This window comes from Loxodonta africana, chromosome 24 (genome assembly GCF_030014295.1).
Source record: "Loxodonta africana isolate mLoxAfr1 chromosome 24, mLoxAfr1.hap2, whole genome shotgun sequence".
NCBI classification, from domain to species: domain Eukaryota; kingdom Metazoa; phylum Chordata; class Mammalia; order Proboscidea; family Elephantidae; genus Loxodonta; species Loxodonta africana.
This window is the reverse complement of record NC_087365.1, coordinates 50498120-50525468: the sequence shown is the minus strand read 5'-3', so window position 1 is coordinate 50525468 and position 27349 is coordinate 50498120. Positions and strand designations below refer to the sequence as shown.

Here is a 27349-nt window from a genome sequence, read left to right as displayed (position 1 = left end):
TCCCAGGCCCTGGGAAATGGAGTTCAGGGGCACCCAGGAGTCTGAACTGCCGGTGAAATCATGCCACAGCTGTGGGCGCAAGCGGCACCTGGAGACCTCTGCAAAAGGAAGGAGTAATGGTCCTAAAGGCAGACACACACACCCCCTCCCCTCCATTTGGAACTGCGATCATTTGGTCACTTAGGGCAACACTGCAATGGCCAGTGGCTGTCTTGTTAAGACCCTGGGTCGGGCAGGGCGCCCCGCGCTCCCCCGGGAGGGTGGGAGGCCCAGGCGCCTGGCGGTGGCCGCGGCCGGTGGCTCTGCGCAGTGCCGGGGTAGCGCAGCGAGGGCCGGCCTCCTTCCTCCAGGGGGCCAGCCACCCCGGCCGCCTCCTCTCCTGCCCGCCTTCCCCGGTCTCCGGGTGGCGCCCCGCCCCCGGCCGGCCCGGCCGCCCTGTCCCCGCCCCGTCCCCCTCCCCACCCCGGGCTGCAACAGGTGCCTCCCGGAGCAGGAAGCGCGCGCGTCGCCGCTCAGCTCCCGGGCGCGTCCGGACCCGCTGCGCCAGGCGCGCCAGCTCGACCCGGCGTGCGTCCGCACAAGGAAAGTGACCCCCGCTCGACCCGCCTCTCCTCTCAGCTTCCTGCAGCCTTCGCCACCTCCGGCCAGGGGCCCGGAACCCGGCCAGGAGAACGCTGAGCCTGCCCTCGCCCCCAAGTCTGCAGCTCGCGCGCCATGGACGCCCCGGAGTCTCAGCCCGACCCCGATGGCGGGGACGCCCCAGGCCATGAGCCCGGGGGCAGCCCCCAGGACGAGTTCGACTTCTCCATCCTCTTCGACTATGAGTATTTGAATCCCATCGAAGGTCGGTGGAGGCTCCCTGTGGCCCCCGGCCTGGCCCCGAGCCCGGGCAGGACTTGGCGCTGGGGAGTGGGCGCAGGGCCCCTCTCTGCTCCAGATGCCACACTTTCTTGGGGGGCCTCTCGGGTGGGGGAAGTTCCCCTACCCAGGTGAGAGGAGGGGATGAGGGTCAGTAGTAACCGTGCTTTCACCCCTAGGGGGCAGTAGGCTCACTCTTGCCCCGTGGGGGCGTCAGTTTCGAGTTACTTGTGATTTCTTCCTGAGGGTCACTGTTGGCTAAGCAAAAGGGGACAGGCCCAAGGCTAGGGGAGGGGGCTCAGCTGACCTCTTGCTGGTACTGGATGATCAGAGGGCAATGATTTCTTTGCCTTTGGAGGGAAGAGGTGAGGAAGCAAAGAATAGAGTTTGTGGGGAGGGGGCTGTGCAAAAGAGGTTGCAGCCGAACCTAATTATCAGGGCTGCCCTGCGCCATCGGATGCGAGCCCCGTTTATTGGTGAATTTGTGTTGAAACTAAGGAAGAGTTTGTCTGTGTTTAATGCTGGAGGGTGGTTTGGCTGCTGTTAGGAGGCCGGCCCATTTCCTCCCTGGGTTCTGTGGCTGCGTGTTTGCGAATCACCTCAAGTGGATCCGGCTGAGCTTTTAGAAACGGTGAAATGCTCCTGTACCCCAGAATCCTATTTACATGGTGTGTGTTGACTGTGAGGGTGTGGGGAGAACCGACGTGGGGATCCCCGAAGACGCAAGCTATTCCTGCTTTAACTATCCCCCGGTCTGCACCTCCAATGGCCCTCGGTCGCTGGGGCTGGGGACTTCCCCAGACAGGGCCCGGGGCCGAAGCTTATCCGTCACTTCACGTGTATAACTGGAGCCGTCGTCAGAGTGGGAGGAAGGAGGAGGTGGCCCACACAGCCTCACTGTATTATTTTTTTTTTTTTCTGGTTAGCAGGTTGTCCTGGAAAAAACAAAAACAAAAAACCCAACCAGGTTTCCTGATTTTGACAGCGGAGCTCAGCCCATGCTTGCCGAAGCCTCAGGGCTGCCTGCTGGTAACCTCCAGATGCACGGAGCTGGCCTGCATCTGGAGGTAGGAAGGTTGTGCTCTGGTTTGTGTAGGAAGCTTTGCAGGGATTCCTGGTGGCTCACTGTGTGCCAGAGGGGCTGTATCAGGCAGATGAACAGAGAAGATGGTGTTTGCCTCACATCAGTGTTGCCCCTGGCCACCTCAGGTGAGGGGCTTGCTTTGACTTGTGGTCTCACCTTCACTTGGATACCCAGAGATGGTAATTAGTAATAATTTTGCATTTTGGCTGGAGATGGAAGTAATTAGCCAGCGAAGGAGACTGGTCTTCTAGAGTTGCAATCTGGAGGCCATCCTTCCCTTTGAAAAGATACAATTAAGAATCTGCAAACGATCCCCACTCACATCAGTGGTCTTTGTGTTTGTTAAGATTAAAGTCATGTTTTGCAGGGAACTAATACTTACACCCCTCCCAGGTTCCCAATCAACTAACATTTTTCTTTTTTTACAGGGGAGATTCCAGGGAAATAGTTTCCAAACCAAATCTAATGGGAGGCGCTTTTTATAGTTTTTCTTGGCAAGTGGTGCTTGGTGGCCACCAGATGAGTGCCTAAATGACCACAGTGAAAGCCCTGGAATCTGTTTATTTATTTATTTATTGTAATAAACTTTATTTTTTTTTAGGACAGTTTCAGATTTACAGAAAATTACAGAGATAGTACAGAGAGCTTCCATATACCCCACACCCAGTAGCCTCTATTGGAGCCCTGGCTGTCTGCTCCTTCAAAGATTACAGCTTTGGAGACCCTATAGGGCAGTTCTGCTCTGTCCTATAGGGTTGTTATGAGTCGGAATCGACTTGATGGCAATGGGTTTGGTTTGGTTTTGGTAGTGTCTTCTGTTATTATCATCTTGTGTTAGTATGGTACATTTGTTACAGTTAATGACCCGATATTAATACATGATTACTAACTGAAGCCCATACCATGTTGAAATCTCTTTAGTTTTGACCTGATGTCCTTTTTCTGTACCAAGATCCCATCTGGAGTACCATCATACATTTAGCTGTCTTGTCTCCTTAGGTTCCTCTTGCTGTGACAGTTTGAGACTTTTCTTGTTTTTGACGACTTTGACAGTTTTGAGGAGTACCGGTTGAGTATACTATAGAATGTCCCTCAGTTAGGGGTTGTCTCTTGTATTTCTCAGGATTAGACATGCTTTGGATTTTAGGGAAGATTCCATTCTCATCCCATCGTATCAAGGGTACATGCTGTCAACATGACTTATTACTGTGGATGTTGACCTCAGTCACCTGGCCCAGATAGTGTTTGTCAGGTTTCTCCACTCTGCTCTCCCCACCGCCCTTCCGTGCTGTTCTCTTTGGAAGGAAGGCACTATACACATCCACATGTAAGGCGTGGGGTGTTATGCTCCGGAATCTGTAGAAGAATGACTCTTTGCTGGGAAGCTGGCGGCACAGAAGAGGCGACATTCAGGAAGAGAAAGGGCATCGTGAGCCTTGAGAGGCTAGATAGAGGTGTTCCAGACGTGGGCCCAGCTCTGACTTATTCAGATATCGGTAGCAGCCACCTCTCTGCTTCTGCAGGGCACAGCTCCCTGAGGGCTGAGACTAGCCCCTATTTTGCTATTGGCCTTCGTGCCAGATGACAATATATTGGTGATACACATGGGGTGTGTTACCCTTAACGCTGGACATGGGCCTGGCAGAAACCAAGGAGAGCAAATGACTGCTGGTGGGACGGTCATCACTGTAAGAAATGGGGGAAGGTACTTAGGGAATTTTTTGGAAGAGAGGATGCTCATTTTATGCAACTCTAGCATGTAGCAGACATTTAGGAACTTCTGTAACACCCCTACACCTCTAGGTGGTGGGTGCTATCATTACACCTGTTTTATAGGGGAGGAAACTAAAGCACAGAGACGTGAAGTAATTTTCCCAAGAAAGCAGAGCTGGTAAATGGCAGAGCTAAAATATGAATCCTGACAGTCCTTCTCTGCATTCTGAGCTATTATATGAGGCCCCCTCATTTCTTTTTTTGATGAGAGACACATGCAAAGCAATTTGTTTGTGCCCGGCATCAGGGCAAGGCTGAGATTTAGAACATTTACCAGCAGGATGACCTTGGGCAAGTCATTTTACCTCTTTGGACCTCTGTTTGCTCATCTGTAAAATGGCTGAAATAATGGTACTGAACTTATAGGTACTGAGCTTGAATGAATTAATCCATATAAATCAATTGACACAGTGTGTCGTGTTAGTAGCACTTTATTAAACCCTTGCCGTTGTCAATAATTCCCCCCCCCCAAAACAAACCCAATTCTGACTCCTAGTGACCCTACAGGACAGAGTAGTAAGGCCTCACGGGGTTTCCAATGCTGTAATCTTTACAGAAGCAGGCGGCCACATCTTTCTCTGGTGGGGCAGCTGGTGGTTCAAACCACTGATCTTTTGGTTAGCAGCTGAGTGCTTAACCACTGCGCCACCAGGGCTCCTTGCATTTGTTAATAGAGGTACTCAGTTAATGTGACCCATTATTCATTTACTCATACAACTATCTATCGAGCACCTATTGTGTTAGATCCTGAGACTACCATAGGGAGTAAGGCTCAGTTCCTGCCCTCACTGAGTGAGTGCCTCTGATTGTTTTCTCTTGTCTAATTGCGTTGACTAATACCGCCAGTAGAATGTTACATAATAGTGGAGGTGGTGGGCCTCCTTGCCTTGCCTGACCTTCGTAGGAATGTCTCTAGTGTTGGCTTAGAGGTAGGATTGAGGTGTATATATTTTATTATACTAAGGAAATATCCATCTGTTTCTATTTTCTCGAGAGTTTTTATCAGGAATGGGAGTTGAATTATGTAAAAGATGGAGAAATGATTCTATTCTTCTTAAAACAAAACCAAAATGAGTCCATTGCCATTGAGTTGATTTCGACTCAGAATGACCCCATAGGACAGAGCAGAACTGTGCCGTAAGGTTTCCAAGGCTGTAAATCTTTATAGAAGCAGACTGCCACATTTTTCTCCCTTGGAATGGCTAGTGGGTTCAAACTACTGACCTTTTGGTTAGCAGCCGAGTGCTTAACCACTGTGCCAACAGGGCTACCTCAGTGCCCCTTAGACCTATCACCGTGTTGACTTACATGAATAGATTTCCTAATATTGAAGCATTCCTGGTATACACTTCAGTTAGTAACTGTATATTTTTCTTAACGTGGTAAATTGGCATCTATTTGATAATATCTTATTTAATTTTTTTCAGCAATATTCATGAGTGGCATTTGTAGTTTTCTTTTTTGTGCCTTGTCAGATTTAGGTTTCTGTCATTTTTTATGCTTGGGGACCATTTATGTAGCACTGGAGCCGTCTGGTTTCTGAAGGTGTGGCAGAATTCCTCTGTGAAGCTAGCTGGGCCTGGTGCTTTTCTGTGGTGTTGTTCCTTGATACCCAGAACCCATTGATAGCTTTCCCTATTGTGTCTATGGAAATTGGTCGGTTTAAACTTTCTACTTCTAATGAAGTCAATTTTGCTAAACTATATCTTTCTAAGAAATTATCCATTTCATCTATCCAGGTTTTCGATTCTTTTTTTTTTTTTTTTTTGCCTGAAGGTGTAGACTCTTATTTTTTCTAGTGGGGAGATAGCTAAGTTCACAGTTGGTAATGGGGAAGAGTGGGGGCAGGGGTGTGGGAGCCTACGGTAGGGCTACTGACCCCAGCTTGGAGGGGAAAAGAGTTCAGGGTCCTTTGAAACATGCCGGCTGCCAGCAGATGGTTCTGAAGTTTGCTTCCCTGTGCATGCTTGTGAACTCAATGAATTCTTACTTCATCCAATTTGTAATACATTGGGAGGCACAGGTGGGCACTGGGAATCCCTGGTCACCACCAGAGGTGCCAGACCTTCTCTGTGCTGTGTCTGGGACTGACATGTTGGAATGCACACTTCCTCAACAGGTCTGGCTCGTCCCTCTCCCTCCATTACTGGTCAGTGGATGCACATCTTAGCATAGCACCAACTTTGACCTTTCAGAAAGGAAAACAGACTCCTCCTGACCATTGCTTATTGCTTTGAAGAATCCATTCCAGTAATCCTTCAACTTTTGGGGTCACAGCCTTTGAAAAGTTACTGGAAACCAAGACTGTACACATACACATGCCCACACCCAAGTGTACATACTATATACATGCACGTCTATACACATGAACACATGCATACTCCCCTGTACACTCCTCTGCCCACCTGCCTGTATCCCCCATACCATACACACGTCACACACACATATGTGCACCTTACAGACACACACAACACATCATACATGCACACGTACCATGCACATGCACCACACACACACACACCATGCACACACACATGCATCATGCACACACATCATACACACATGCCAATGCTCCCCCGTAGTACCCCCATGCACACACCATACACACATACAGCATGCACACATGTACCGTGTACACACACGTACCACGTACACACACGTACCACATACACACATGTACCATGCACACCCTGTATGTTTACACACATACCACACACACACACACCATGCACACACACCCACCACATGCACACACCACACATATTCCCCCAGCACCACAGCCCCTTACGCCCTCCCCCCCGCCCACACACTTTTTATGCCATTTCTCACAGGGAGTCATAAACCCTTCTGTGGCTTGCTCACTCCCTAATGTCACCTGCACTTTAAGTTAGGAACACCTGCTCTCAGCCCATTTACAGGGGACAATTAAAAACTCATTCTTTCAGCAAACAGCGACTGCTGGTTCAGTGCCAGGCCCTGTGGGGGGCTAGAGAGGAATTAAATGTGGTCCCCGCCCTTGTGGGGCCCTAGGCCATGTGGGAGACAGCCTTGAAAACAGATAGTGCAAATGTGGTGCTGGGATACAGTACTGTGGTGTTTTTGGTGCTTACTAAAAATAGACTTTGACACTAAGCAAGCAGGTTCACTAAACATGTGACTTTCAGAGAAGGTGCCGTCTGCGCGGAGTTAAGGATGGGCCTTAATAAGCCTACGCTGGACAAATAATGTCTCCAGGTGCAGCTGGAAAGGTGCATGAAGGCTGGGATTGAGCAGGGTCCTGGTCAGATAGACAAAGGAAGTGGGAATAAAGTTGCTCCATCATTCTTTATTACTGGACACACGTCATCCAGTTTCCAAATTAAAGGTCCTCTCTTCCTTACAGAAAGGAGGCCCTGGGTGGCGCCGACAGTTAGGTGCTCGACTACTAGCTGAAAGGTTGGCTGTTCTAACCCACCCAGAGGTGCCTCAGAAGACAGGCCTGGCGATCTGCTTCTGAAAGTTTACAGCCTTGAAAACCCTGTGGAGCAGATTTACTCTGCACACATGGGGTCACCCAGAGTCAGAACTGACTTGACAGCAGCCAACAACAGCAGCTACTCTGTAGGCCTTTAGTTTTTGATCCCAAGCGGAGGTTCTTCCAAACCCTAAAGCAGTGTTTTTCCAGTTGGCTCCCAGGGTGCTGTAGCCCTATCAGGTGATGGGGTTAAATGCATTTGGAAAATATAGCTGAGGCAGCCGGTGGTTCTGGACCCTGGCTGTGTGCTAGAATCTCCTGGACCTCACCTAGACCAATGAAGTCAGGCTCCTTGGGGTAAGGCAACTCTGCCGAGAGTCATGCAGCTGGTCTGTGGCAAGGCAGGACATGAACTTGAGAGTTGGGGACCTCAGCACTAGACCTTGCAGCCAGAATGCGGCCAGCAAGAGCAGTGGGACGTCATCCAGAACTGCTGTCTCCAACTCTGCCCAGCGTGGCCCCTGGGTGGTAGCATAAGTGTGTTTATTTATTCCTAATATTTGATATTCACATAATTGTAAACTTTACTAGTGCCCTAAAGGTGCCTGGGTGGTGCAAATGGTTTGTGCTCGTCTATTAACCAAAATGTTGACAGTTTGAACCCACCCAGCAGTGCCACGGCAGAAAGGCCTGGTGGCCTACTTCTTAAAGATTAAAAAAAAAAAAAAAATTGCCTTTGAGTCAATTCCGACTCAGAGCAACCCTATAGGTCAGAGTAGATCTGCCGTGTAGGGTTTCCAAAACGAATCTTTGTGGAAGCAGACTGCCACATCTTCCTTCTGAGAAGCGGCTGGTGGGTTCAAATTGCTGACCTTTCGGTTAGCAGCTGAGCACTTAGCCACTGGACCACTAGGGCTCTGTGTAAAGGTTACAGCCGAGGAAACCCTATGGAGCACAGTTCTACTCTGTTAACACGTGGGGTCACCATGAGTTGGAATAGACTTGCCAGCAGTGGGTTTCGGTTTTTTTTTTTTTTTTTTAGTGAGACCGTATTCATTAAAAAACATACAGCAAAAATAGAAATGGAAAAGGACAAGCTTTAGATGAGAGTTCTCCCCTTTTTATATTTCTTTCTACATCCCATGGATTTTCGTGCATGGCCTTTGGGGCACATGTGACCCTGTTACCCCACTACTGGAGGCCGCTGACTTGGCACATCAGAGCACCAGAAATCAGAAGGTCCTGGCTTGAAACTCTGGCATAGCCGTCTCCAAGCTGAGTGACCTTGGCTAAGCATTTGTCTAATAAATGCACGGAATGTTATATGATTCTTATTAGTGGTATGATGGTGAACCCGTGGCTTGGGTTCTCTGGCTTGTCCTTTTGTCATCTGTAAAACAGGGATGGTGAAGACAGTGCCCACTTGCTGGGGCTGCTGTGATAAAAGCAGGTGGCAGGCTGTGGCATGTGAAGGTTGGATGATGGCTGTGGTGGTGATGGGCTCTGAGAAAGTCTTCTAGCTCTCCTGAATTGCTGAGGGCAGCAGCTTCTTGGAGGAGAGTCAGTCCTTTGCTTGGACTTTGGTGACTCCTCACCCTTAGAGAGTCTAGCCAGAAGGTGGTCTAGGGAATGAAGGACATGTGGTCTGGTAATTGGAGAAGAGTGACTGGCTGCTGGGCTTGAGTCCAATGGTACAGCAAGTTATCTAGCCCTTACGTGTGTCCAGTTCTGACTTTAAAGCCTCTCCTCTAGCCTCAGCCCTGGATGGCTGCAAGAGCTCCCCACTCCGCACTTGGAGGCTCTCCTGTGGCTGCCTCTTTTGGGAGGAGGGTCTCCCAGGTGTCTGGCCCTGGCCCTCTGGAGCCTTCTAAACCAGGGCCAGGAAGGAAGGAGCGGTCTGTAAAGGCAGTATGATGGGTGCTCTGTGGCTTCCCCCCAAAAAGGGACTTCCTCTTTCCCCCTCACCAGCACAGGAAATAGCCACAGGCTATGCAGAGCTCCAGCCAAACTCGCTTCCCGGGGCTGGTGTGGGGTTAGGTTTTTGCTGACGGTTCTGGAAGTGAACTCAAGGGAAGAAGACCCCAACCTTGGGGCTCCTCCTGGGAGGGTCCAGGGCTGTCTGCTCCCTACCTGGTGCAAGAGGAACTGCCTTTGGCTCTGTTTCTGAGCTTTTATCAAGAACTTCCCCCAGAATATGCAAGAGTAGACATAATAGTATAATTAACTCCATGTGGCCGTCACCCAGTTTCAACAGTTATCAACATAAGGCTACTTCTATTTCATCTTCCATTCCCCCTTCACACTCTCCCTACCCTCTAATTACTTTAAAGCAAATTCCAGAATTCATAGACTTTCCTCAATAAATAGATTAGTATATATCTCTAAAAGATAAAGACTCAAAAAGAAATCGCAATGCCATTACCAAATCTTAAAAAAAGACAGTAGTTACTTAATATCAAATATCCAGCATCCAGATTTTCCTGCTTGTCTCGTAAACATCTTTGTATGGTTAATTTGTTTGAATCAAGATCCAAACAATATCCTCACATTTTATTTAGTTGGTATGGCCATGAAATCTCTTCCGTTCTATTAAAATCCCTATCAGTTTGTTTCTTGCCATTTATTTGTGTAAGAAAAAAGGCCATTTTTCTCGAAGCGTTCTTCACATTCTGGATTTTCACAGTTGCATCCCGATGGTGTCTTTTAACAAGTTCCTCTGTCCCCTGTATTTCCTATCCACTGGGATTTAGATCCAAAGCCCTGTGCCTTGGACCTTTAATTTTTTTTTTTTTTTTTTTCTCTCTCTCTGCAAAAGAAATATACCAAAGGCAGGCTGTAAGTTACATGCAGAGTGGGGAGATTGCTTTTCCTGAGCTGGCATTTGAGACCCTCCACCCTCCCTGCCTTCTAATTTGAGGTTTTGGGCAAGAACATGTTCTCAGCTGGGTCTGTTTTAGTTAATAAAATGCATTTCTCAAAGCCAGCCCTTCCCATGTGAATTTTAATCGAGCCACGCCTGGGTGAGCTTTCTGAAGGGGGGAAAGTGGCTGGCCAGGCTCAGGATTTATAAAGCCCTTTATCAAAACAGACTTGCTCAGGCACGCCTGCAAACGGGGGGATGTTAAATGAGGAAAAAAAAACTAAGTCTGAAATGCCTCCAAAAGTTATTTTAAAGACGGGAGAAAGAGACCATTTACCTATGGAGTACTAAGAAGGTGGGCTGTGGGGCTGAAATCTGCAATGAGTGACATCACACCCCTGTTGCCATGGAGATGGGAGGGTTGTCATTAATGACTGGGGTTGGCAGGGGCCACTGATTAAGTGTGCCTGCCACTGGGAACATGGCACCAAAAGGAGAGCTCCTGGGGAAAGTGTAAACAAAGAACCGTCAGTCAATACATTCCTAATTTCAAATCGCTGCCCCTGGCCAAGTGTTACACGGGCCCCACTGTCTTCAAGGGGAAGTTTCCACTTGGATTTTAAATTGGCTGAGAGAAAAATGGAAACCGGATTTTCAGGCTGTGCCAAGGGGTATGAGAATCAATAAGGGACAAAGCCGTCTGATATGGCTGGCATAAACGTGGGGGGTCTTTGGTGAGTGGGATAGAGGATGAAAAAGGGAGATGCTGGGTGCCTCTCTCCCCCTGCATATCCACTTGCGAGACCAGGCCAGGCCAGGCCAGGCCAGGGTAGGTTTAGCTGTGGGAAGCCTGTTTCTGAGGGAGGATTATCTACAGTCTATTTCCGGTTAATTCTTCTGACCAGTTCTTTCCTTCTTGTTTTGGTGAGGAAGTCGCCCCGGGTCCTGTTCTCTCTCATCACTGACGAGCTCTTTTCTTAGAAATCGATCTCTTCAAATACCCAGGTTTAATCACAAATTAAAAACAGAGGCAAGGTGTTTGGGCAAATAAATTATGATGTATTCATGCAATAACCCATTACTGTGGAGTTGATTCCTACTCATAGCGATGCTATAGGGCAAAGTAGAACTGCCCCATAGGGTTTCCAAGGCTGTAAGCTTTATGGAAGCAGGCTACCACATCTTGTTCCTGAGGAGTGGCTGGTGGGTTCGAACTGCTGACCTTTCAGTTAGCAGCCAAGTGCTTAGCCACTGTCTACCAGGTCTCCTGTTCATACAACGGAATACTAAAAACCAGTTGCCATTGAGGCAACTTTGAGTCTCAAGCTAGATGAGGCTGTGTGGTTCATGTGGGCTATTAGTCCTGTGGACTAGTTTCTTCTTTGAGCCTTTGGTTTCCTTCATTCTGTTTTGTTTCACATGAGCAGAGATCAGTAGTTGTATCTTGGATGGCTGCTTGCAAGCTTTTAAGACCTCAGACGCTACTCATCAAACTAGGATGTAAAGTCTTATCTTTATGAACAATGTTATGCCAATTGACTGAATTGTCCCGCTGGAACCTCCAACCTTTTGATTAGTAGCTAAGGGCGTAACCATTGGCACCACCCAGGGACTCCTACACACCATAAAAAAGAATAAACCAGAGCTGCACACAACGTAGCCGAGTCTCAGCCATGATGCTGGGCTAAAGATGTGTGGCACATCCTGCGTGACTTCATTTATATTGAGTTCAAGAACAGGCATCATGAGGCTGTGATGAGTGAAGTCAGCCTGGTGGGGCCCCTTGGGGGAGGGTTACTGACTGGGCAGGGCCACAAAGGCGCCCTCTGCGGGGCTGGAAATGCTATCTTGAGTGGTAGACACAGACCTATACATGTGTATAAAGGCATGACATGCGTATTTAATATCCGTGCATTTTACTGCATGTAAACTACGCCTTGATTTGAATTCCAGCTCTGCTCTTGGCTGGTTTTGTGACATTGGGTGAATCCCTGCACCCCCGAGCCTCAGTTTCCCCATCTGTAACATGGAGGTGTTGAGAATACCTGTCTCCCAGGGTTGTTGTAACCTGCAGAGAGAGATGGTACATGTGAAAGCTCCTAGCACAGTGAGCATCAGCTGTTAGGATGCATAATAATATGAAGGGCTCTGAGCTTTTTAAAAAAGAGAATTCATTTTATTTTTCTGTTGAAAATATACACAACGAAGCGTACATCAGTTTAACAGTTGCTGCATGTACAATTCAGTGACACTGATGACACTCTTTAAGTTGTGCAACCATTCTCACCCTCCTTTTAGAATTCTTTCCCCCCATTGATAAAAACTCACTGCCCTCTAAGCTTCCGATCTAGCCTTTCAAGTTGCTGTTGTCAGTTTGATCCCATGCAGATAGTTCTTTAGGTCTCTGAACCTCTTACAAGTGGGAGGGTCCCATGAAATGGTGTTAAGCCAGAGAGAGGCAGTTCTTCCCATCACAATTTGAGGATGGAGATGAGGTGTCTCGTGTGCCAAATGCCTGGGCCCTGCCCCCCCACCCTCCATCCAAAAGCTGACTGAGGCACGTATGCTGCTCGCAGATCCCATGTGTTTCTTCACCCTCCCCTGAAGCAATACGTGTCAGCATTTAGGGGTGTGTGTTTTTGCAAACAGCTGTGCCAGCAGCCAGTCTGCAGGCGTGTTGCTTGCACATTGTCCTGTGTCCTGTGTCCTGGACGCCTGGCCTCACGGCAGACAGCCTGGGAAGCAGTACCAAGCCCTTCATCGTGCCCGTCTGGTGAAGGCAGACAGCTGTCTTTACTGGGCAAGGTCAGCAGAGAGCATGGCGGTCAAGGTTGCTTTTTCCGGTGGTTCCACTTTGACGAGACGGGAGGGTAAACTGCCTGCCAGCCTTTTCTGGCGTTTCTGGACCTGACTTATCTGGATGGAATTTCTTGCCTTTGGTGCCCTGCGTCTGTCTGTGTCACCGCTGAATGAAGGGTGTGACAACCTGATTCTCCGTTGCCGTTAACACACGAGTCAATGATTGGGAATCCAGTGACTGTCCTTCGTGTGTGCATGGGGCAGGGGAACAACAGGGGTTGTGGGGGGCTTTTTGGAAAGCTGGCTGAGGGTTGAATTTATTATTTGAAGGTTGTCTAAGCTTTCAGAGAGGGTCTTTCCTATGTAAGCTGCTGAGCCAATGAAAAAAATTCATCTACTTTCCTGTTCCTCTTTGTGATTCCTCGCAACCCCCACTGTGCAGGGAATTTCAAGACTCCTCAGGGCAGTGGAAGCCTCGCCTTCTCCCACTTGCTTGGCCTGTAGATTTGAGGTGCCAGCTTGTGGCATCTTGGCATTGCCATGACAACAGACTGTGATGTCTCAAACCCCAGGGCCTGGGACGCCACACCACCTTGGGGTGTGAGCTCACTGTGTAGTGGGGCAGACTGTCTCGGATGAGGACAGGCCGAGGCTCTGTGGCTGATTTCCAGCCCACGGTGTGCCTGGTCCCCTGCTGGGCCCCCACTCGGAGCGGGACAGCAGCGTGCAGCCAGCCTCCTCCAAGCCATTCAAGCCCCATCACACCATTCAGGTTGGCCCCCTCCCTCTCCCCCCAGGACAAACGCCTCATGTAGCTTCCCTAACTGGGTTTCTATTTTGGTAACTCTATTCTGCTTCCCGAAAATTCCGCCCGCCTTGGTAGTTCTGGACGGAGAAGGTGTCCTCTTGCTGTTTCCTTTTTTTTTAAAGAGACCTGTGGGATTGTGGGCTGCCACTGAGCGGCTGCCCCAGACTTGGTGGGTGTCCGTGAGGGTGAGCAGCCAGCCTGCGAGAGGCTCCAGGAGGAGAAGGATTGGCAGAGGCTGCGCTGTGGCCTGAGCCTGATTTTTTAAATCCTTGACTCAGTCCTGGGGCAAACTGAGGGAGCCTGAACATTCCAGAAGAACGGAATCGATGTTTTCAGTTGCTAGGGCAGCCTATTCCCTGGATGAAAGGATGGTAGCTCTGGGGCCCCCAGAATAGTTCCTACTCCAGGGGGAACCTCATTTCCCTGTGTTAGGTTAAGGCACTGCCATCCAGGAAATGACCCCTTTCATGAGGAGCAGGGGAGTATAGTGGTTAGGGAGATGGTGGAATCTGGCACTAAATCTCAGCTCTGCCGCTTAGAAGCTGTGTGACCTTGGGCAAGTTACTGAGCCTCTCTGAGCATCACTTTCCCCACCTGTAAAACAGAGAAATTGTATACATGCTTTGTAGAGTTCCTGTGAGACGCACATATGCATACATGTAAAATGCGTACGGTGGTTCTTGGTCCGGAGTAAGTGGTGTGAATGTGCTCGCTATTACCATTGTTGTCGTTACAGGGTGGCTCAGTGAGTCCCCCACACTTCAGTGAGATTTAGTTGATTGGCTCCCAGCTAGACCAGGGAAAAGAGTATAAAGTGCAGGAACAGAGAGGACGTTGGAGGCGTTCTTTACCTTCTCCGCACATTTCCTGCAGGCCAGCTGAATCTGTGATGAAACAGAATGCCCGAAGTGCTGACCAGCCCATTTTATTTTTATGAACATTTCTTCCTCTTTTTTATAAAATGCTTTTGAAGGGGCTGGGGGCTAGTACGTGTCAAAACTAAGAAGTTATAAAATGAAGCCACATAAAGGGTAGAATTTTCACTTAGAAGAGCATTCTTTCCATAACAATAATGTAACAATAAGCCCCATTTATTAAGTGCTTCCTCTGTGTGTCTTGGGCTTTGTGTGGTTTAGGTATACTAATCCCCACAAGACCCCCATCAGGTAGGTGTCACCGATATCATCATTCTTCTGTCCCTAGGCCACACAGCTGGTGAGTGGTGGAGCAGCCCGGGGTCCCTAACACTGTGATACCTCTTATTGAGTGAGCTCTGGAATTCAGTGCGAGACCCACTGCTGATATGGGCTGGAGTGGCCCCTCAGCACTCTTTTCCAGTTGCAGGTGGCCAGAGGCTTCCCCCGATATTCATGCGGCCTAGGGGCTGAGGTAGACACCTGGAAATTTGACGAAGGAAGGGTGATAACAGTGAGTACTTTCAGACGTCTGCTGTAGAGGGGACGTACGTGCTAGGGCTGCCTCATTTCTGAATCATTTCAGGTTCAAGGGCATGAGTCATGGATTGATGCTTCCAACGGTCTTTGAGGCCTCCTCTGTTTGCAGGCCTCGTGGGAGGCTCCAGGGCTGCAAGCTTAGAGCAGTGGCTCTCAGCTGGGGCTCATTCTGTACCCCGGGAGATGCTGGGCAATGTCTGGAGACAGTTTTGATTGTCACAGCTGGGGAGGGGTGTTGTTGGCATCTAGTGGGTAGAGGTCAGGGATACTGCTAAACATCCTACAGTGCAAGGACAGATCCCACAACAGAGTTATTCACCCCAAATGCTGGTTCTGCCGAGGTTGAGCATCCCTGGCCTGTGGTTGACGGTGCACTCAAGTCTGCCTAGGTTCAAGCTGTGGGCCCACAGCCAAATTAATTTGCCTCTCTGTGCCTCAGTTTCCTCATCTGTAAAGGAGTAGCATAGCACCCACCTCAGGCAGTTGTGAGAATTAAGTGACTGACTGCATGTACTAGGCTTATAATAGTGCTTGACGGAGAAGGGCTTAATACATGTAAGTTCTCAATAAATGTTAGCTGCTTGTGAGCCCCTGTGGCGCAGTGGTTAAGTGCTCAGCATTTGAACCCACCAGCTGCTCCACAGGAGAAAGATGTAGCAGTCTGCTTCCGTAAAGATCACAGCCTTGGAAACCCCATGGGGCAGCTCTACTCCATCTTAAAGGGTTGCTATGAGTTGGAGATGACTCGACGGCAATGGGTTTTATTATTTTTATTAATATTATTGGCACATGGCCCCCTATCTGCCTTCAAGAGGCTCAGAGTCTGGTGGGGAGGCAGACAAGTGAACCAGCAATCCATAGACTTCTGTACAAGATTCTGGGGATTCTGGGAGTCCAGAAGAAAGGCTGCCTGATCCAGCCTAGGGAGTCAGGGAGGGCCTCCAGGAAGAGGTAGCCCTAGCTAAAAATCTCATGGTTTACTAGGAGAAGTGGGGTAGGGTGTATGGAAGGGAATTATGGGCAAGGGGAATGGCCTGTGCAAAGGTATGGCAGCACAGAAGACCTAGAGCAGCAACCTCTGAATCCCCCGTCACTGCTTCTTCCTCCTTACTCTTTGAGTTCTGATTTCTCAAGCTCAGGCCAGGTACCTCCCATGGCAGGTGAGATGACTTTAGGTGGTCCACACATGAATTAGTACCTTGCACACAGACTGAGAGCCCTTTCCTTCTTAGTGTTCTCTTTGGACTAGTCAGAAGTAAGAATCTCACTTAGGTGCTGCTGTGTCTTTAACGCCTTTCTGATACTTGCCATTCCCTCCTCCCATCCCCAGCCTTAAAAAAAGTGGAGTTTCTGGGGTCATAGAGATGTTACATATCTCAGTTATGGTGGTGGTTTCAGGATAGTGCGTTGTTGTTGTATACCTTCAAGTCTGTTCCAACTCACAGCGACTCCGGGTGACAGAGTAGAACTGCCCTACAGAGTTTTCTAGGCTGTAATTTTCATCTTCATGGGAACAGATCGCCAGGTCTTTCTCCCACGGAAGCACTGGGTGGGTTTGAACCACCAACCTTTCCATTAGCAAAACTTATTGAAGTCAGTACTTATAATCTGCATATGTAAATTATGCCTCAATAAAAAAAGAGCGTTGAGGAGGGGAAAAATGTAGGCCTCAGGCTCAGAGCCTTGGGGTGCCACAATGTCTCTCTTGAGTTTAGTAACTCTTGTTTTTGTTGTATTTTTACCCTGCCTTCTATTTATGGAGTTGACACTGATTTTCCATTCACAGGAGTGGTGTAAAGCATCCATAAAAAGAAAAAAAAATTAGAGTTCATTTAAATAGAAATATTAAGTAAATAATATTTACTGCTGGTACACGGATAGAGCAAAGATCGTGCAAATGGTAAGAAAAGCAAGACTTTTGGAAACCCTCCTGAGAAAACTTGGTGGTTCTGAGACGCACTTACCTCTCCCGGCGGTGGGTGGGCAACTGGGTCTCTGGAAGGAGCTGTCTGCAAGCGTGGGCGCTTGCTTAAGGAGAAAGAGCGAGAAACCCCAGCTACTTAAAGGAATGTTTTAATGATGTGCCATTTTTCTCTGAAACTTGCTGCCAAACACCCAGAGGACCGAGAATTGAGATGATTATAAATTACCTTCCTATTCCCTGCTTGCTGTTAAGCTTTCAAAGTCTTGGGGAGAAAGAAAGAAAAATGAACAACTCTGCGCTTGGATTAATTAAAGCAAACGTACGTGCTTGAAATTCTGTGGCTTTGCAAACCAGGGCTTTGTTGAGAAGGCTCCTGGGTGTGTGAGTGATGCCTGTTCTCATGCCTGCTTTGCTGGGACTTTCACCTCAGCCCTGAGGGTGTGTTTCTGATAAGATGCAAAGCAGTTTTTCTGATAAGGCTGGAATTTTTGCTGAGGGACTTTTTGTGTTTTGTTTTGCTGGCTCACAGGGCACTGGGTTCTCAGAATGTGTTGTTGGACATGGATTTGATGTTGATCTTTCCTGGATTACCAATCTGTGCTCATCTACCCGCTAGGAAGATGCATGAGTTTATATTGAATGGTGGCTTCCTGAGAACCCAGGCCCTACAAACTCTAGCGAAAAAAATCAAAGGATTTCAGAGCTAGAGCAAGCAGGGAGACTCATCCAGTTTAACGCGTTCTGTTACGGTTGAGAGGGCTTGAGGCCCAGAATTGGTGTGTGTGTGTGCGGGGGGGGGGGGGGGGGGGACGGTTTCCAAGGCCATACAGATAGTGGCAGAGCAGCGCTCCATTCTTAATTTCCTGCCTTCTAAACCATGGTTTCGGCACTAGCTACCATGTTATGCCCACTGTCCTTTAAAATTAAAGTAATTATGTTTCTTTGGAGAATAGGTAATATCCTACATGATAAAGAAATCAGAAAGTCTCTTTTTGCCATACTAAAAAAAAAAAAAAAGCAGTTGCCGTTGAGTTGATTCCAACTCATGGAGTCACCATGTGTGTCATTGTGGAACTATGCTCCATAGGGTTTGCAATGGCTGACTTTTCAGAAGTAGATCACCAGGCTTTTCCCGAGCACCTCATGGTGGACTTGAACTGCTAACGTTTTGGTTGGTGGCCAAGTGCTTAACCATTGGTACCTTCCTGTTGTTGTTAGGTGCCATTGAGTCAGTTCCAACTCAGAGTAACCCTATGGGACAGAGGAGTTCTGCCCCATAGAGTTTCCAAGGGTTGGCTGGTGGATTTGAACTGCTGACCTTTTGGTTAGCAGGCAAACTCTTAACCATGGCCCTCCTGTCCCCTAATTACTTAGTTTCCCTTCCTGGAGGAATTTACTGTCACTTGTAACTTCCAGAGGAAACCTGTGCATCCATCATCAATTCTGTGTGTATGTGTGTGTACACATATTTGCTCCCTTCCCTTTTTGTACTACACACACCATTACACACCTTGCATTTTTCCTTGAACACTATATCTTGGTGGTCATTCCGTATCAGTGCAGAAAGAACACCTTTGTTCTTTTTTTATGGCTGTATAGTATTCCATTCCATGAATGAACCAGAATCTAACCCATCTCCAATTGATGGATGTTAGGTTGTTTCTGGAGTCCCTGGGTCGTACAGATGGCTAAGCACTTGACTACTAGCTGAAAGATTGGAGGTTTGAACCCACCTAGGGTTGTCGTAGAAGATTGGCCTGGGGATCTGCTTCTGAAAGGTCACAGCATCGAAAACCCTGTGGAGCACAGTTCTGCTTTCCACACATGGGGTCACCAGGAGTCAGAATTGACTCAACGGCAACCAACAACAACAAGTTTCTCGTCTTTTGTGATTAAGAACAGGGCTGCAGGGACTAATTTGTATACAGCCCATTTTACACATAGAGAATATATCTGCAGGGGAAAATTCCTAAAAGTAGCATGGCTTGGTTCCAAGGATATGTGTGTTTGGAATTTTGATAGATATTACCAAATTCCCCTTTCTAGAGGTTGTATCTTTATACCTTTGGAGTTGGATATTAACATCTTTGAGTATTAGTTTAAATATTTTACACAGGCTTTCCTGAGCTCACTTCTTTCATTCATTCAACCAGCCAACAAATACTTTCTGAGAGCCTGCTTTCTGCCAGGCCCTGTTCAAGGTGCTGAGGATACAGTGGGGAACAAAAGAGTCCTTGGAATTTACTGATTGGTGGGGGTGGGGCTGGAGGTTGGGGGAGGGAGAGATAAGAAACAGGTAACTTCACAATGACTTAATTGGAATTGTGAGAAGCACATGGAGCAGAACAGGGAACCATTGAGTGGCAGGAGTAGGGGCGGAGCTATTGGGGGAACAGCAAGTGCAAAGGTCCTGAGGTTTCCTAAGAACAGAAAGGAAGCCAGTTTGGCTGCAGTCCAGAGAGAGAGGCAAGAGAGTGGAGAGACGCAAGGCTGGAGGGGCAGGCAGGGCTGGCCAGGCAGGCCTGGCTGAGGCAATTTATCTTTAAATCATTGTGGGCAACCATTTTTGGGCTCTCAGCTGGGGTACAGGCAACTTCTGGACCCTATGAGATCAGCTCAGCTAAACTGATTGTCATTTCCTCCAGGATGGCCCAGAAAGGGCATTAAGGAGGTTGAGGATCGCCTGCCTGGCCATCCCAGCTCCTCAAGGCTAGAGCCAGTTGCACAACTTCAGGAAGAGGTCCCATTTCTGGCTGGGTAAACCCTTGAACTTGATTCTTTCATTTAATTATTCATTGAGTCAGTCACTCCACAAATGTTTACAGAAGGCCTATAAGTGCTAGTTGCTTTGCTAGGTGAGCCACAAAAGACATGATTTCAGCCCTGGTGGAGCTTAGCGTCTAGTGCGGGGGTGGACAACTTGTTCTATAATGGTCCAGATAGTTAATATCTTGGGATTTGTGGACCATCTGGTCTGTGTTGCAACTACTTAACTCTGCTGCTGTAGTATGAAAGCAGCCATAAAAAAAGCCATAGACTATATGTAAACAAACGGACATGACTGTGTTCCCGTAAAACTTTATTTACAAAAACAATCTATGGGCCGCATATAACCTAAAGGTTGTAGTTTGCTTATGCCTGGTCTAGTGGGGGTAAGATTCCCTAAACAGACAAATATCTGAGGTGATATCAGCTGGTAACAGGTGCCATGGAGAAAAAGATAACAGGGAAGAGGGGTGGAGAGTGACTGGAGGCAGTCTTTTTTTTTTTTTAATTTTTATTGTGCTTTAAGTCAAAGTTTACAAATCAAGTCAGTCCCTTATACAAAAATTTATATACACCTTGCTATATACTCCTAATTGCTCTCCCCCTAATGAGACAGCCCGCTTCTTCCCTCCACTTTCTCTTTTCATGTCTATTCCGCCAGCTTCTGACCCCCTCTGCCCTCTCATCTCCCCTCCAGATAGGAGATGCCAACATAGTCTCGAGTGTCTACTTGATCCAAGAAGCTCATTCTTCACGAGCATCTTTTTCTATCCCATTGTCCAGTCTAATCCCTGTCTGAAGAGTTGGCTTTGGGAATGGTTCCTGTCTTGGGCTAACAAGGTCTGGGGACCATGACCACTGGGGTCCTTCTAGTCTCAGTCACACCATTAAGTCTGGTCTTTTTACAAGAATTTGGGGTCTGCATCCCACTGCTCTCCTGCTCCCTCAGGGGTTCTCTGTTGTGTTCCCTGTCAGGGCAGTCATCGGTTGTAACTGGGCACCATCTAGTTCTTCTGGTCTCAGGCTGATGTGGTCTCTGGTTTAGGCGGCCCTTTCTGTCTCTTGGGCTCATAATTACCTTGTGTCCTTGGCGTTCTTCATTCTTCTTTGCTCCAGGTGGGTTGAGACCAATTGATGCATCTTGGATGGCCACTTGCGAGCATTTAAGACCCCAGATGCCACTCTCCAAAGTGAGATGGAGTCGGTCTTTTTGATGGGCCAATCCAAGGTGGTGTTGGCTGAGCAGACACGTGAAGGAATTAAGGGAAGCAGCCATACGAAGAGCTTGGGGCCAGAGTTTTGAGGCAGAGGGAACAGCAAACTCAAGAACTCAGGCAGGAGCGTGCTTGATGAGTAGTGAAGCTGTCCTTGGGGCTGGAGCTGAGTGAGCTTGGGAAACAGTGGGGAGAAGTGAGGGTGGGGAGACAGGCTGGGGCCAGGGGCAAGTTGTGTTAAAGACTTTAGATCCCATTTAAAGCCTTTGCAAATGGACATTTCAAAAAAAAAAAAAAGTCTGATGGAGAACAGACTGTAGGGGGCTGGAGTGGTAATGGAGAGACCAGAGAGAAGGCAACTGCAATAGTCCGGGTGGGAAAGAATGGCAGCTTGCATGGAAGAGGTGGTCATCTAGTGAGTCCAGTTTATATTTAGGCAGTAGAGCAGTCAGGATTTGTTGATGGACTGGACATGAGGCATGAGAGACAGAGTGGAGTCAATGCTAACCCAAGTAACTGACAGAGAGGGTGGCAGGGCCTTTAATGAGGCATGGAGCATTGAAGGGGGTTGAGGAATGAGGGTGAGGGATGGTGGGAACAAATGGTTAGTTCCCTCAGTAATTCCACAGGAATTTCCCATACAGCCTGTGTTCCTGGACCTGTGTGAGTGCAGTGAGAGACATAGGTCAGTAGGATGTGGTGTCTCTCAAGGAGGCAAGTCTCAGTCTCCTTGAGAAGAAAAAGACACACGGGCTTGAGAATTCAAATGACTGTGAGATGAGGGGTGGCAATGACCTTAGGCAGTTGACTTGGAACAATCTACTTAAACGACAGTCTCCACTGATGGGGCCTTTTAACATGGAGGCAGAAGCCTGAGGTAGATGGTCGCTGTTTTTTAAAAAAGGTCATCTTGTATCCTCTGGTTTTAATAGTTTGGGGGACTCTCTGTAGCCAGCCACAACCCTGTCCTTTGGGGACCAAGTGGCTTATCTGCAGGATTAGAGTGAATTGCTTCCCTTCTTTGAGCCTCAGTTTCCTCATCTGTAAAATGACACAGACGAGAGGTTAAGTCAGGAGCCCTGGCTCTGTATTAAACCACTTCTTAGCCTTCGGTGGGAACGTCTAGGATCCGAACCCGGTGTTCCATGGGGCTCTGAACCCGTGCAGTTGCCTCTGCACTCTGCTGCCATCCCTTTCCATCTAGAGAATGACTAGGTTGGCCTAGGTCAGTGTTTTTCAAACTGGGTCATGACCCACTGGTGGGATAGGAAATCCATTTAATGGGTTGCGAACAACATTAAAATTAAGCAAAATAACCCAGAAGAGTCTGGGAGATAAATCATAGGTAACAGGAGTAAGTATTGTTTTGTGAAACTTGCTTCAGTTGTGGGTGTATGCGATGGGGTGAACTGGGTTGTGGATAAAATGCATTTTTTTCTAAAAACTAGCTGGAAGCCACGTCCCAGCCCCTTTCCCAGGCCTTCCCACTCAGGCATTGCATGGCTTGGATGTGCTGGGCACTGTGCGCCTGCGCTAAGGTCGGTCCACTTTGCTGTTTCTGTTTAAGGAATCGGGCCCCACTTACCCTCTGGTGAGCCACGGAGGTTTGGTATGGTGGGGATTTAATAAAAATAAGCACTAGGAAACAAAACCCGACCCCTAACTGCTCTGCATCGGGAGTTCTGTTTTAGAGGCTTAAAAAGACCCCCCTCCCCCCTTCTCTTTCCAGAAGAACCGAATGCACATAAGGTCGTCGGCCCACCCTCCGGACTCGCGTACCCCGATGAAGTCCTGGACTATGGCCTCAAGCCATACAGCCCCCTCGCCAGTCTCTCTGGCGAGCCCCCGGGCCGATTCGGAGAGCCGGATAGGGTGGGGCCCCAGAACTTTCTGAGCCCGGCCAAGCCAGCAGGGGCCTCGGGCCTGAGCCCTCGGATCGAGATCACTCCGTCCCACGAACTGATGCAGGCAGGGGGGTCCCTCCGCATGAGAGACTCTGGCCTTCTGGTCGAGCAGCTGCCCGGGCCCGGCGCGGCCGCCAGCCCGAGGTTCACGCTGCCCGTGCCCGGCTTTGAGGGCTACCGCGAGCCGCTTTGCTTGAGCCCCGCTAGCAGCGGCTCCTCTGCCAGCTTCATTTCCGACACCTTCTCCCCCTGCACCTCGCCCTGCGTCTCGCCCAATAACGGCGGGCCCGACGACCTGTGTCCCCAGTTTCAAAACATCCCTGCTAATTATTATTCCCCCAGAACTTCGCCAATAATGTCACCTCGAACCAGCCTCGCCGAGGACAGCTGCCTGGGCCGCCACTCGCCCGTGCCCCGTCCGGCCTCCCGCTCCTCGTCGCCTGGTGCCAAGCGGAGGCATTCGTGCGCAGAGGCCTTGGTTACCCCGCTGCCCGGAGCCTCACCCCAGCGCTCCCGGAGCCCCTCGCCACAGCCCTTGCCTCACGTGGCTCCCCAGGACGACAGCGCCCGGGCTGCGTACCCACCCACAGCTGGCTCTGCCGTCCTCATGGATGCTCTGAACAGCCTTGCTGCAGACTCCCCGTGCGGGATCCCCCCCAAGATGTGGAAGACCAGCCCTGACCCGTCGCCAGTGTCTGCTGCCCCATCCAAGGCTGGCCTGCCCCGCCACGTCTACCCGGCAGTGGAATTCCTCGGGCCCTGCGAGCAGGAGGAAAGGAGAAACTCGGCCCCAGAGTCCATCTTGCTAGTGCCACCAACTTGGCCCAAGCAACTGGTTCCTGCTATTCCCATCTGCAGGTGAGTTGAGGCTTTGAAAGCGGTTGATTCCATGGTTTAGTTTTAAGAGAGGTTATCTGGTTAGGAGCATGGGACTTAGAGTCAGGCAGACTGGATTGAAATCCTGGCTTTGCCACTCACTGGTGTGAGACCCTGAGAAGGAAGTTAGATTTCTCTGAGCTGCAGTTTTCTCACCTGTAAAATGGGTGTAACAAGTGTATCTGATTCACCAGATTAATTGTGAGAATGCAGTCATACAATGCATTTGGTTGCTTATAATGGCACCTGGTTGATTCATTCATTCATTTAATCAGTCAGTATTTGTTAAGCATCTCCTACCTTATAGTTACTGGGGATAAAGTGAGCAAAACAGGCAAAAATCTGCCTTCATGGAGCTGAAATTCAAGAAGCACATTGCAAGACCTACTGCATGATATCTGCTATCTCATTATAAGAAGAATTGATGTTTGTTGGATTGGTATCTTTTATATGCGTCAGCACTGTACCTGGTGATAGGAAGGCCCTAAAATAACGTATGAGCCACAGTCCTCAGGGAGCTTAAAATCTTGGCAGGCATGGAGATAGCAGGATGTAGACTTTGGGTCTCTTAGCACTAGGTTGGAGTCCCGGCCCTGCTGCTCACTGGCTGTGTGATTTGTGGGTATCTCTGGTGCTGCCATTCTGATGCTCTGCCCATGGCAGACATTGCTAATCAATCAGGACCCTTTTTCTCATTGAACACTTCTCTGATGCTGCGCCCAGGGCAGACATCGCTAATCAGTCAGGACCCGCTTTCCTTTTGGACCTTGGTTTGTGTTCTATGAGATGAGGATAACAACAGTACCTATGCATGGTGCTTTTTCAAGGATTATGTGAAATGATGTATGTCAAGCTTGTGACAAAGAGTGTGTATGCATATAGTAAGAACTCAAAGAAGGGGTAGCTGTTATTATAGCAAAACTGATGTTTAGAAAGTCCTTCCTTGTTGAAAAGCATTGAGCTCGGAGAGTGAGATCACCATTGCCTTTAGAGTAATGGTCATGATAATAATGATCACCAATGTTCAAGGGTGCTTGCTATGTGCAGACACAATTCTAAGGCTCTGTATGTATTATTTCATGTAATTCTCACATAAACCTGGTTTGGTACTGTTTTTATCTTTATTTTGATAGGAAAATGAGGTCACAGAGGTAAAGGGCAATATTATCCTACCCATCTTAGATAAAGAACCTGAAGCCTTCTGCTCTTGTAATTGTCCCGGTGGTTTTCAAGCTATTTTTGCTTTTGGCAGGTAGAAGCCTCTTTTTCAAATAAAAAATTGAGTTGAAGGGTAGCATAGATAAAGGTAGAGCTGTTCTGACTGATACGCGGATGAGTATGGCCGGGGCTCTGTCCACTGGGCCTTGCTTGTCCTGATGCCAGACTGAAATGGATGGTAGGGAAAGTTCAGCCTGGCATATTCTCCAGTGTGGGTTCTGAGAACACCATTGCTACAGTAGATGATTAATTAGCTTTCCCCCTAAAAGGAGCTTCTGGGTTTAACAGAGTTCAAGAGGTTCCCTTGTGCAGGTCTTCTCAGCCATTCCGTGAATGGGATATTTTCTTGGACCTATTTTAAATAAATTATTCAGTAAGATAAGAGACATGGATGAATGCCTTCAAAGATCTTATGGCTTCAGACATAACACCATTTAACAGTCTATGTAACTGAGCCCAGCAGTCCACAGGAAATAACTATTTATTTGAAATATGTGTTAGAGGAAAAATAATAATTATAGCTAATACATTTATTGAGCACTTGTGCTAAGGTCTTTATATGATCTCAGTATCCCCATTTTACAGTTGAGGGTACAGGTATTTGGCCAAAATCACATAGGTAGTTAGTGGTGGGGCTGGGACTTGAACATGGGTGTATAACCCGACTCATTTACGCTCCATTTAACATTAGGGATCTGAGTGGTTGTACTCATCTGTACCAAAACCAGACACCTGTCTGTGGTTAGATGTTCTAAACTTGACCTCATAATTAATGACTGATTGGAAATGGACTTTCCTCTAAATGTACTTTTTATTGAGATCATCCGCCATAGTAAAAGAGGTGGAACAAGTCTCAGATGCCACCTGGTCCATTTACCATATGATTATAGGAAACTGAGGATAAGAGAGATGAAGTTACTTGCCTGAAGTCACACAGCAAGTTAGTGACACGTGTGGGGCCCTTGATACCCACTTCAGTGTTCTTCTCCCATATTTATTCCTCTGGAAGAGGAAAACATTCTTTCTCGGGAGTGTTTTTGAGAGGCGGAAGTTGGATGTTCTTCTACATTTCCAGAGGAAAAGATGTTACAGCAGTTAGAAACACGATACAACTAACATATTTTGAAATTTGCATCATAAATTGAGATGACAGTTACGCTGTCTTCATCAAAATGGAGAGAAAACAAAGGGCTTGCCCCTCGGACGTGATTTTCAGAAGAGGGGCCATTTACATTTATTGTATAGGTTTCACATGACTGATTCTGTTCTTCCTTCAGCATCCCAGTGACTGCGTCCCTCCCTCCCCTTGAGTGGCCATTGTCCAGCCAGTCGGGCTCCTATGAGCTGCGAATTGAGGTGCAGCCAAAGCCGCATCACCGCGCCCACTATGAGACAGAAGGCAGCCGCGGGGCCGTCAAAGCGCCAACTGGCGGCCACCCTGTGGTCCAGGTAGGGATTTGAATTCTTTACCTTTTGTTTTCTTTGTTTGTCACTGGATGATAACTTCTACTAAATCACTACTTGCTGCTTGTTAGATATGTGTCACAGCCTCTCAAATTGGGGATTAAATTAGTATCGGAAGCTAATCCAGTTATACAGAAGCAAGAGAAGGCTCTCCTCGAGCTGTGTAAGGATAGAAATGATATCCTTGCTCAAGGCACTGCTTCCCTTCTCTTTCTGACGGGGAGACTGCTAGAGGTTTGCAGAAGTTGGTGTGTTGACAGGATCCTGCTGCCATCATCTTGGGTCTGGCCCATTAGGGAAAAGCAATATGCTCTTCTAAAATACTGAAAAGTGGGAAAAAATGACAACCACACATAATCAGACTGCCTAAAAATAACCATTATTAACATTTTGATATATTTCCTTTGGTCTTTTTTTTTTTTCTGTTCACAAATATGGCAATCTCTGTTACTGTGTATTGATATACTTGATGTTATAATGAATAAATAGCTTTGCATATAAACAGTTTCGTACGTATCTCTTATGTCTGTGGCTTTTGATTTAACCTGGTATTTAAAAAAAATAAGTAGAGAAGTGTGCTCTGCCCCCTCCCCCCCAAATAATTAGAATTGAAACGTTGTTTTTAGTTGTACAGTTTGGTTAACCAGGAACTGTTGACTGGTTCCCACCAACCAGCTTGATTAACCAGAACACTCAATTCACTTAATTTAACTATCCTTTTTTTTTGGCATTTGCCTTAAAGTGGTCGTGTCCTATGATACGACCCCAGTTCTTAATTCACAGTGTACCTCAGAACCCCCTGGAGTGATTGTTAAAAACACAGATTCTTAAGCATTTTCTGAAACTAGTTAGTTAGAAACTGCACAAGTGGAGCCCAGACAAATGTACTTAAA

The 27349-nt window shown here is 48.0% G+C and overlaps 1 protein-coding gene across 5 annotated transcripts in view; it reads left to right on the top strand.

Annotated features, from left to right (window-relative positions):
* The first annotated feature begins 523 nt into the window (after nt 1-523).
* The window catches only part of NFATC2 (nuclear factor of activated T cells 2), a 187350-nt gene continuing 160524 nt past the window's right edge, over nt 524-27349 (top strand). For all 5 annotated transcript variants that reach the window (XM_064276220.1, XM_010599436.3, XM_010599437.3 and 2 more), the window contains exons 1-3: nt 524-844; nt 22724-23756; nt 26270-26441. In XM_064276220.1, the coding sequence (XP_064132290.1) occupies nt 715-844; nt 22724-23756; nt 26270-26441 (1335 nt within the window). In that variant the 5' untranslated portion in view covers nt 524-714. The remainder of the gene's footprint in view (nt 845-22723; nt 23757-26269; nt 26442-27349) is intronic.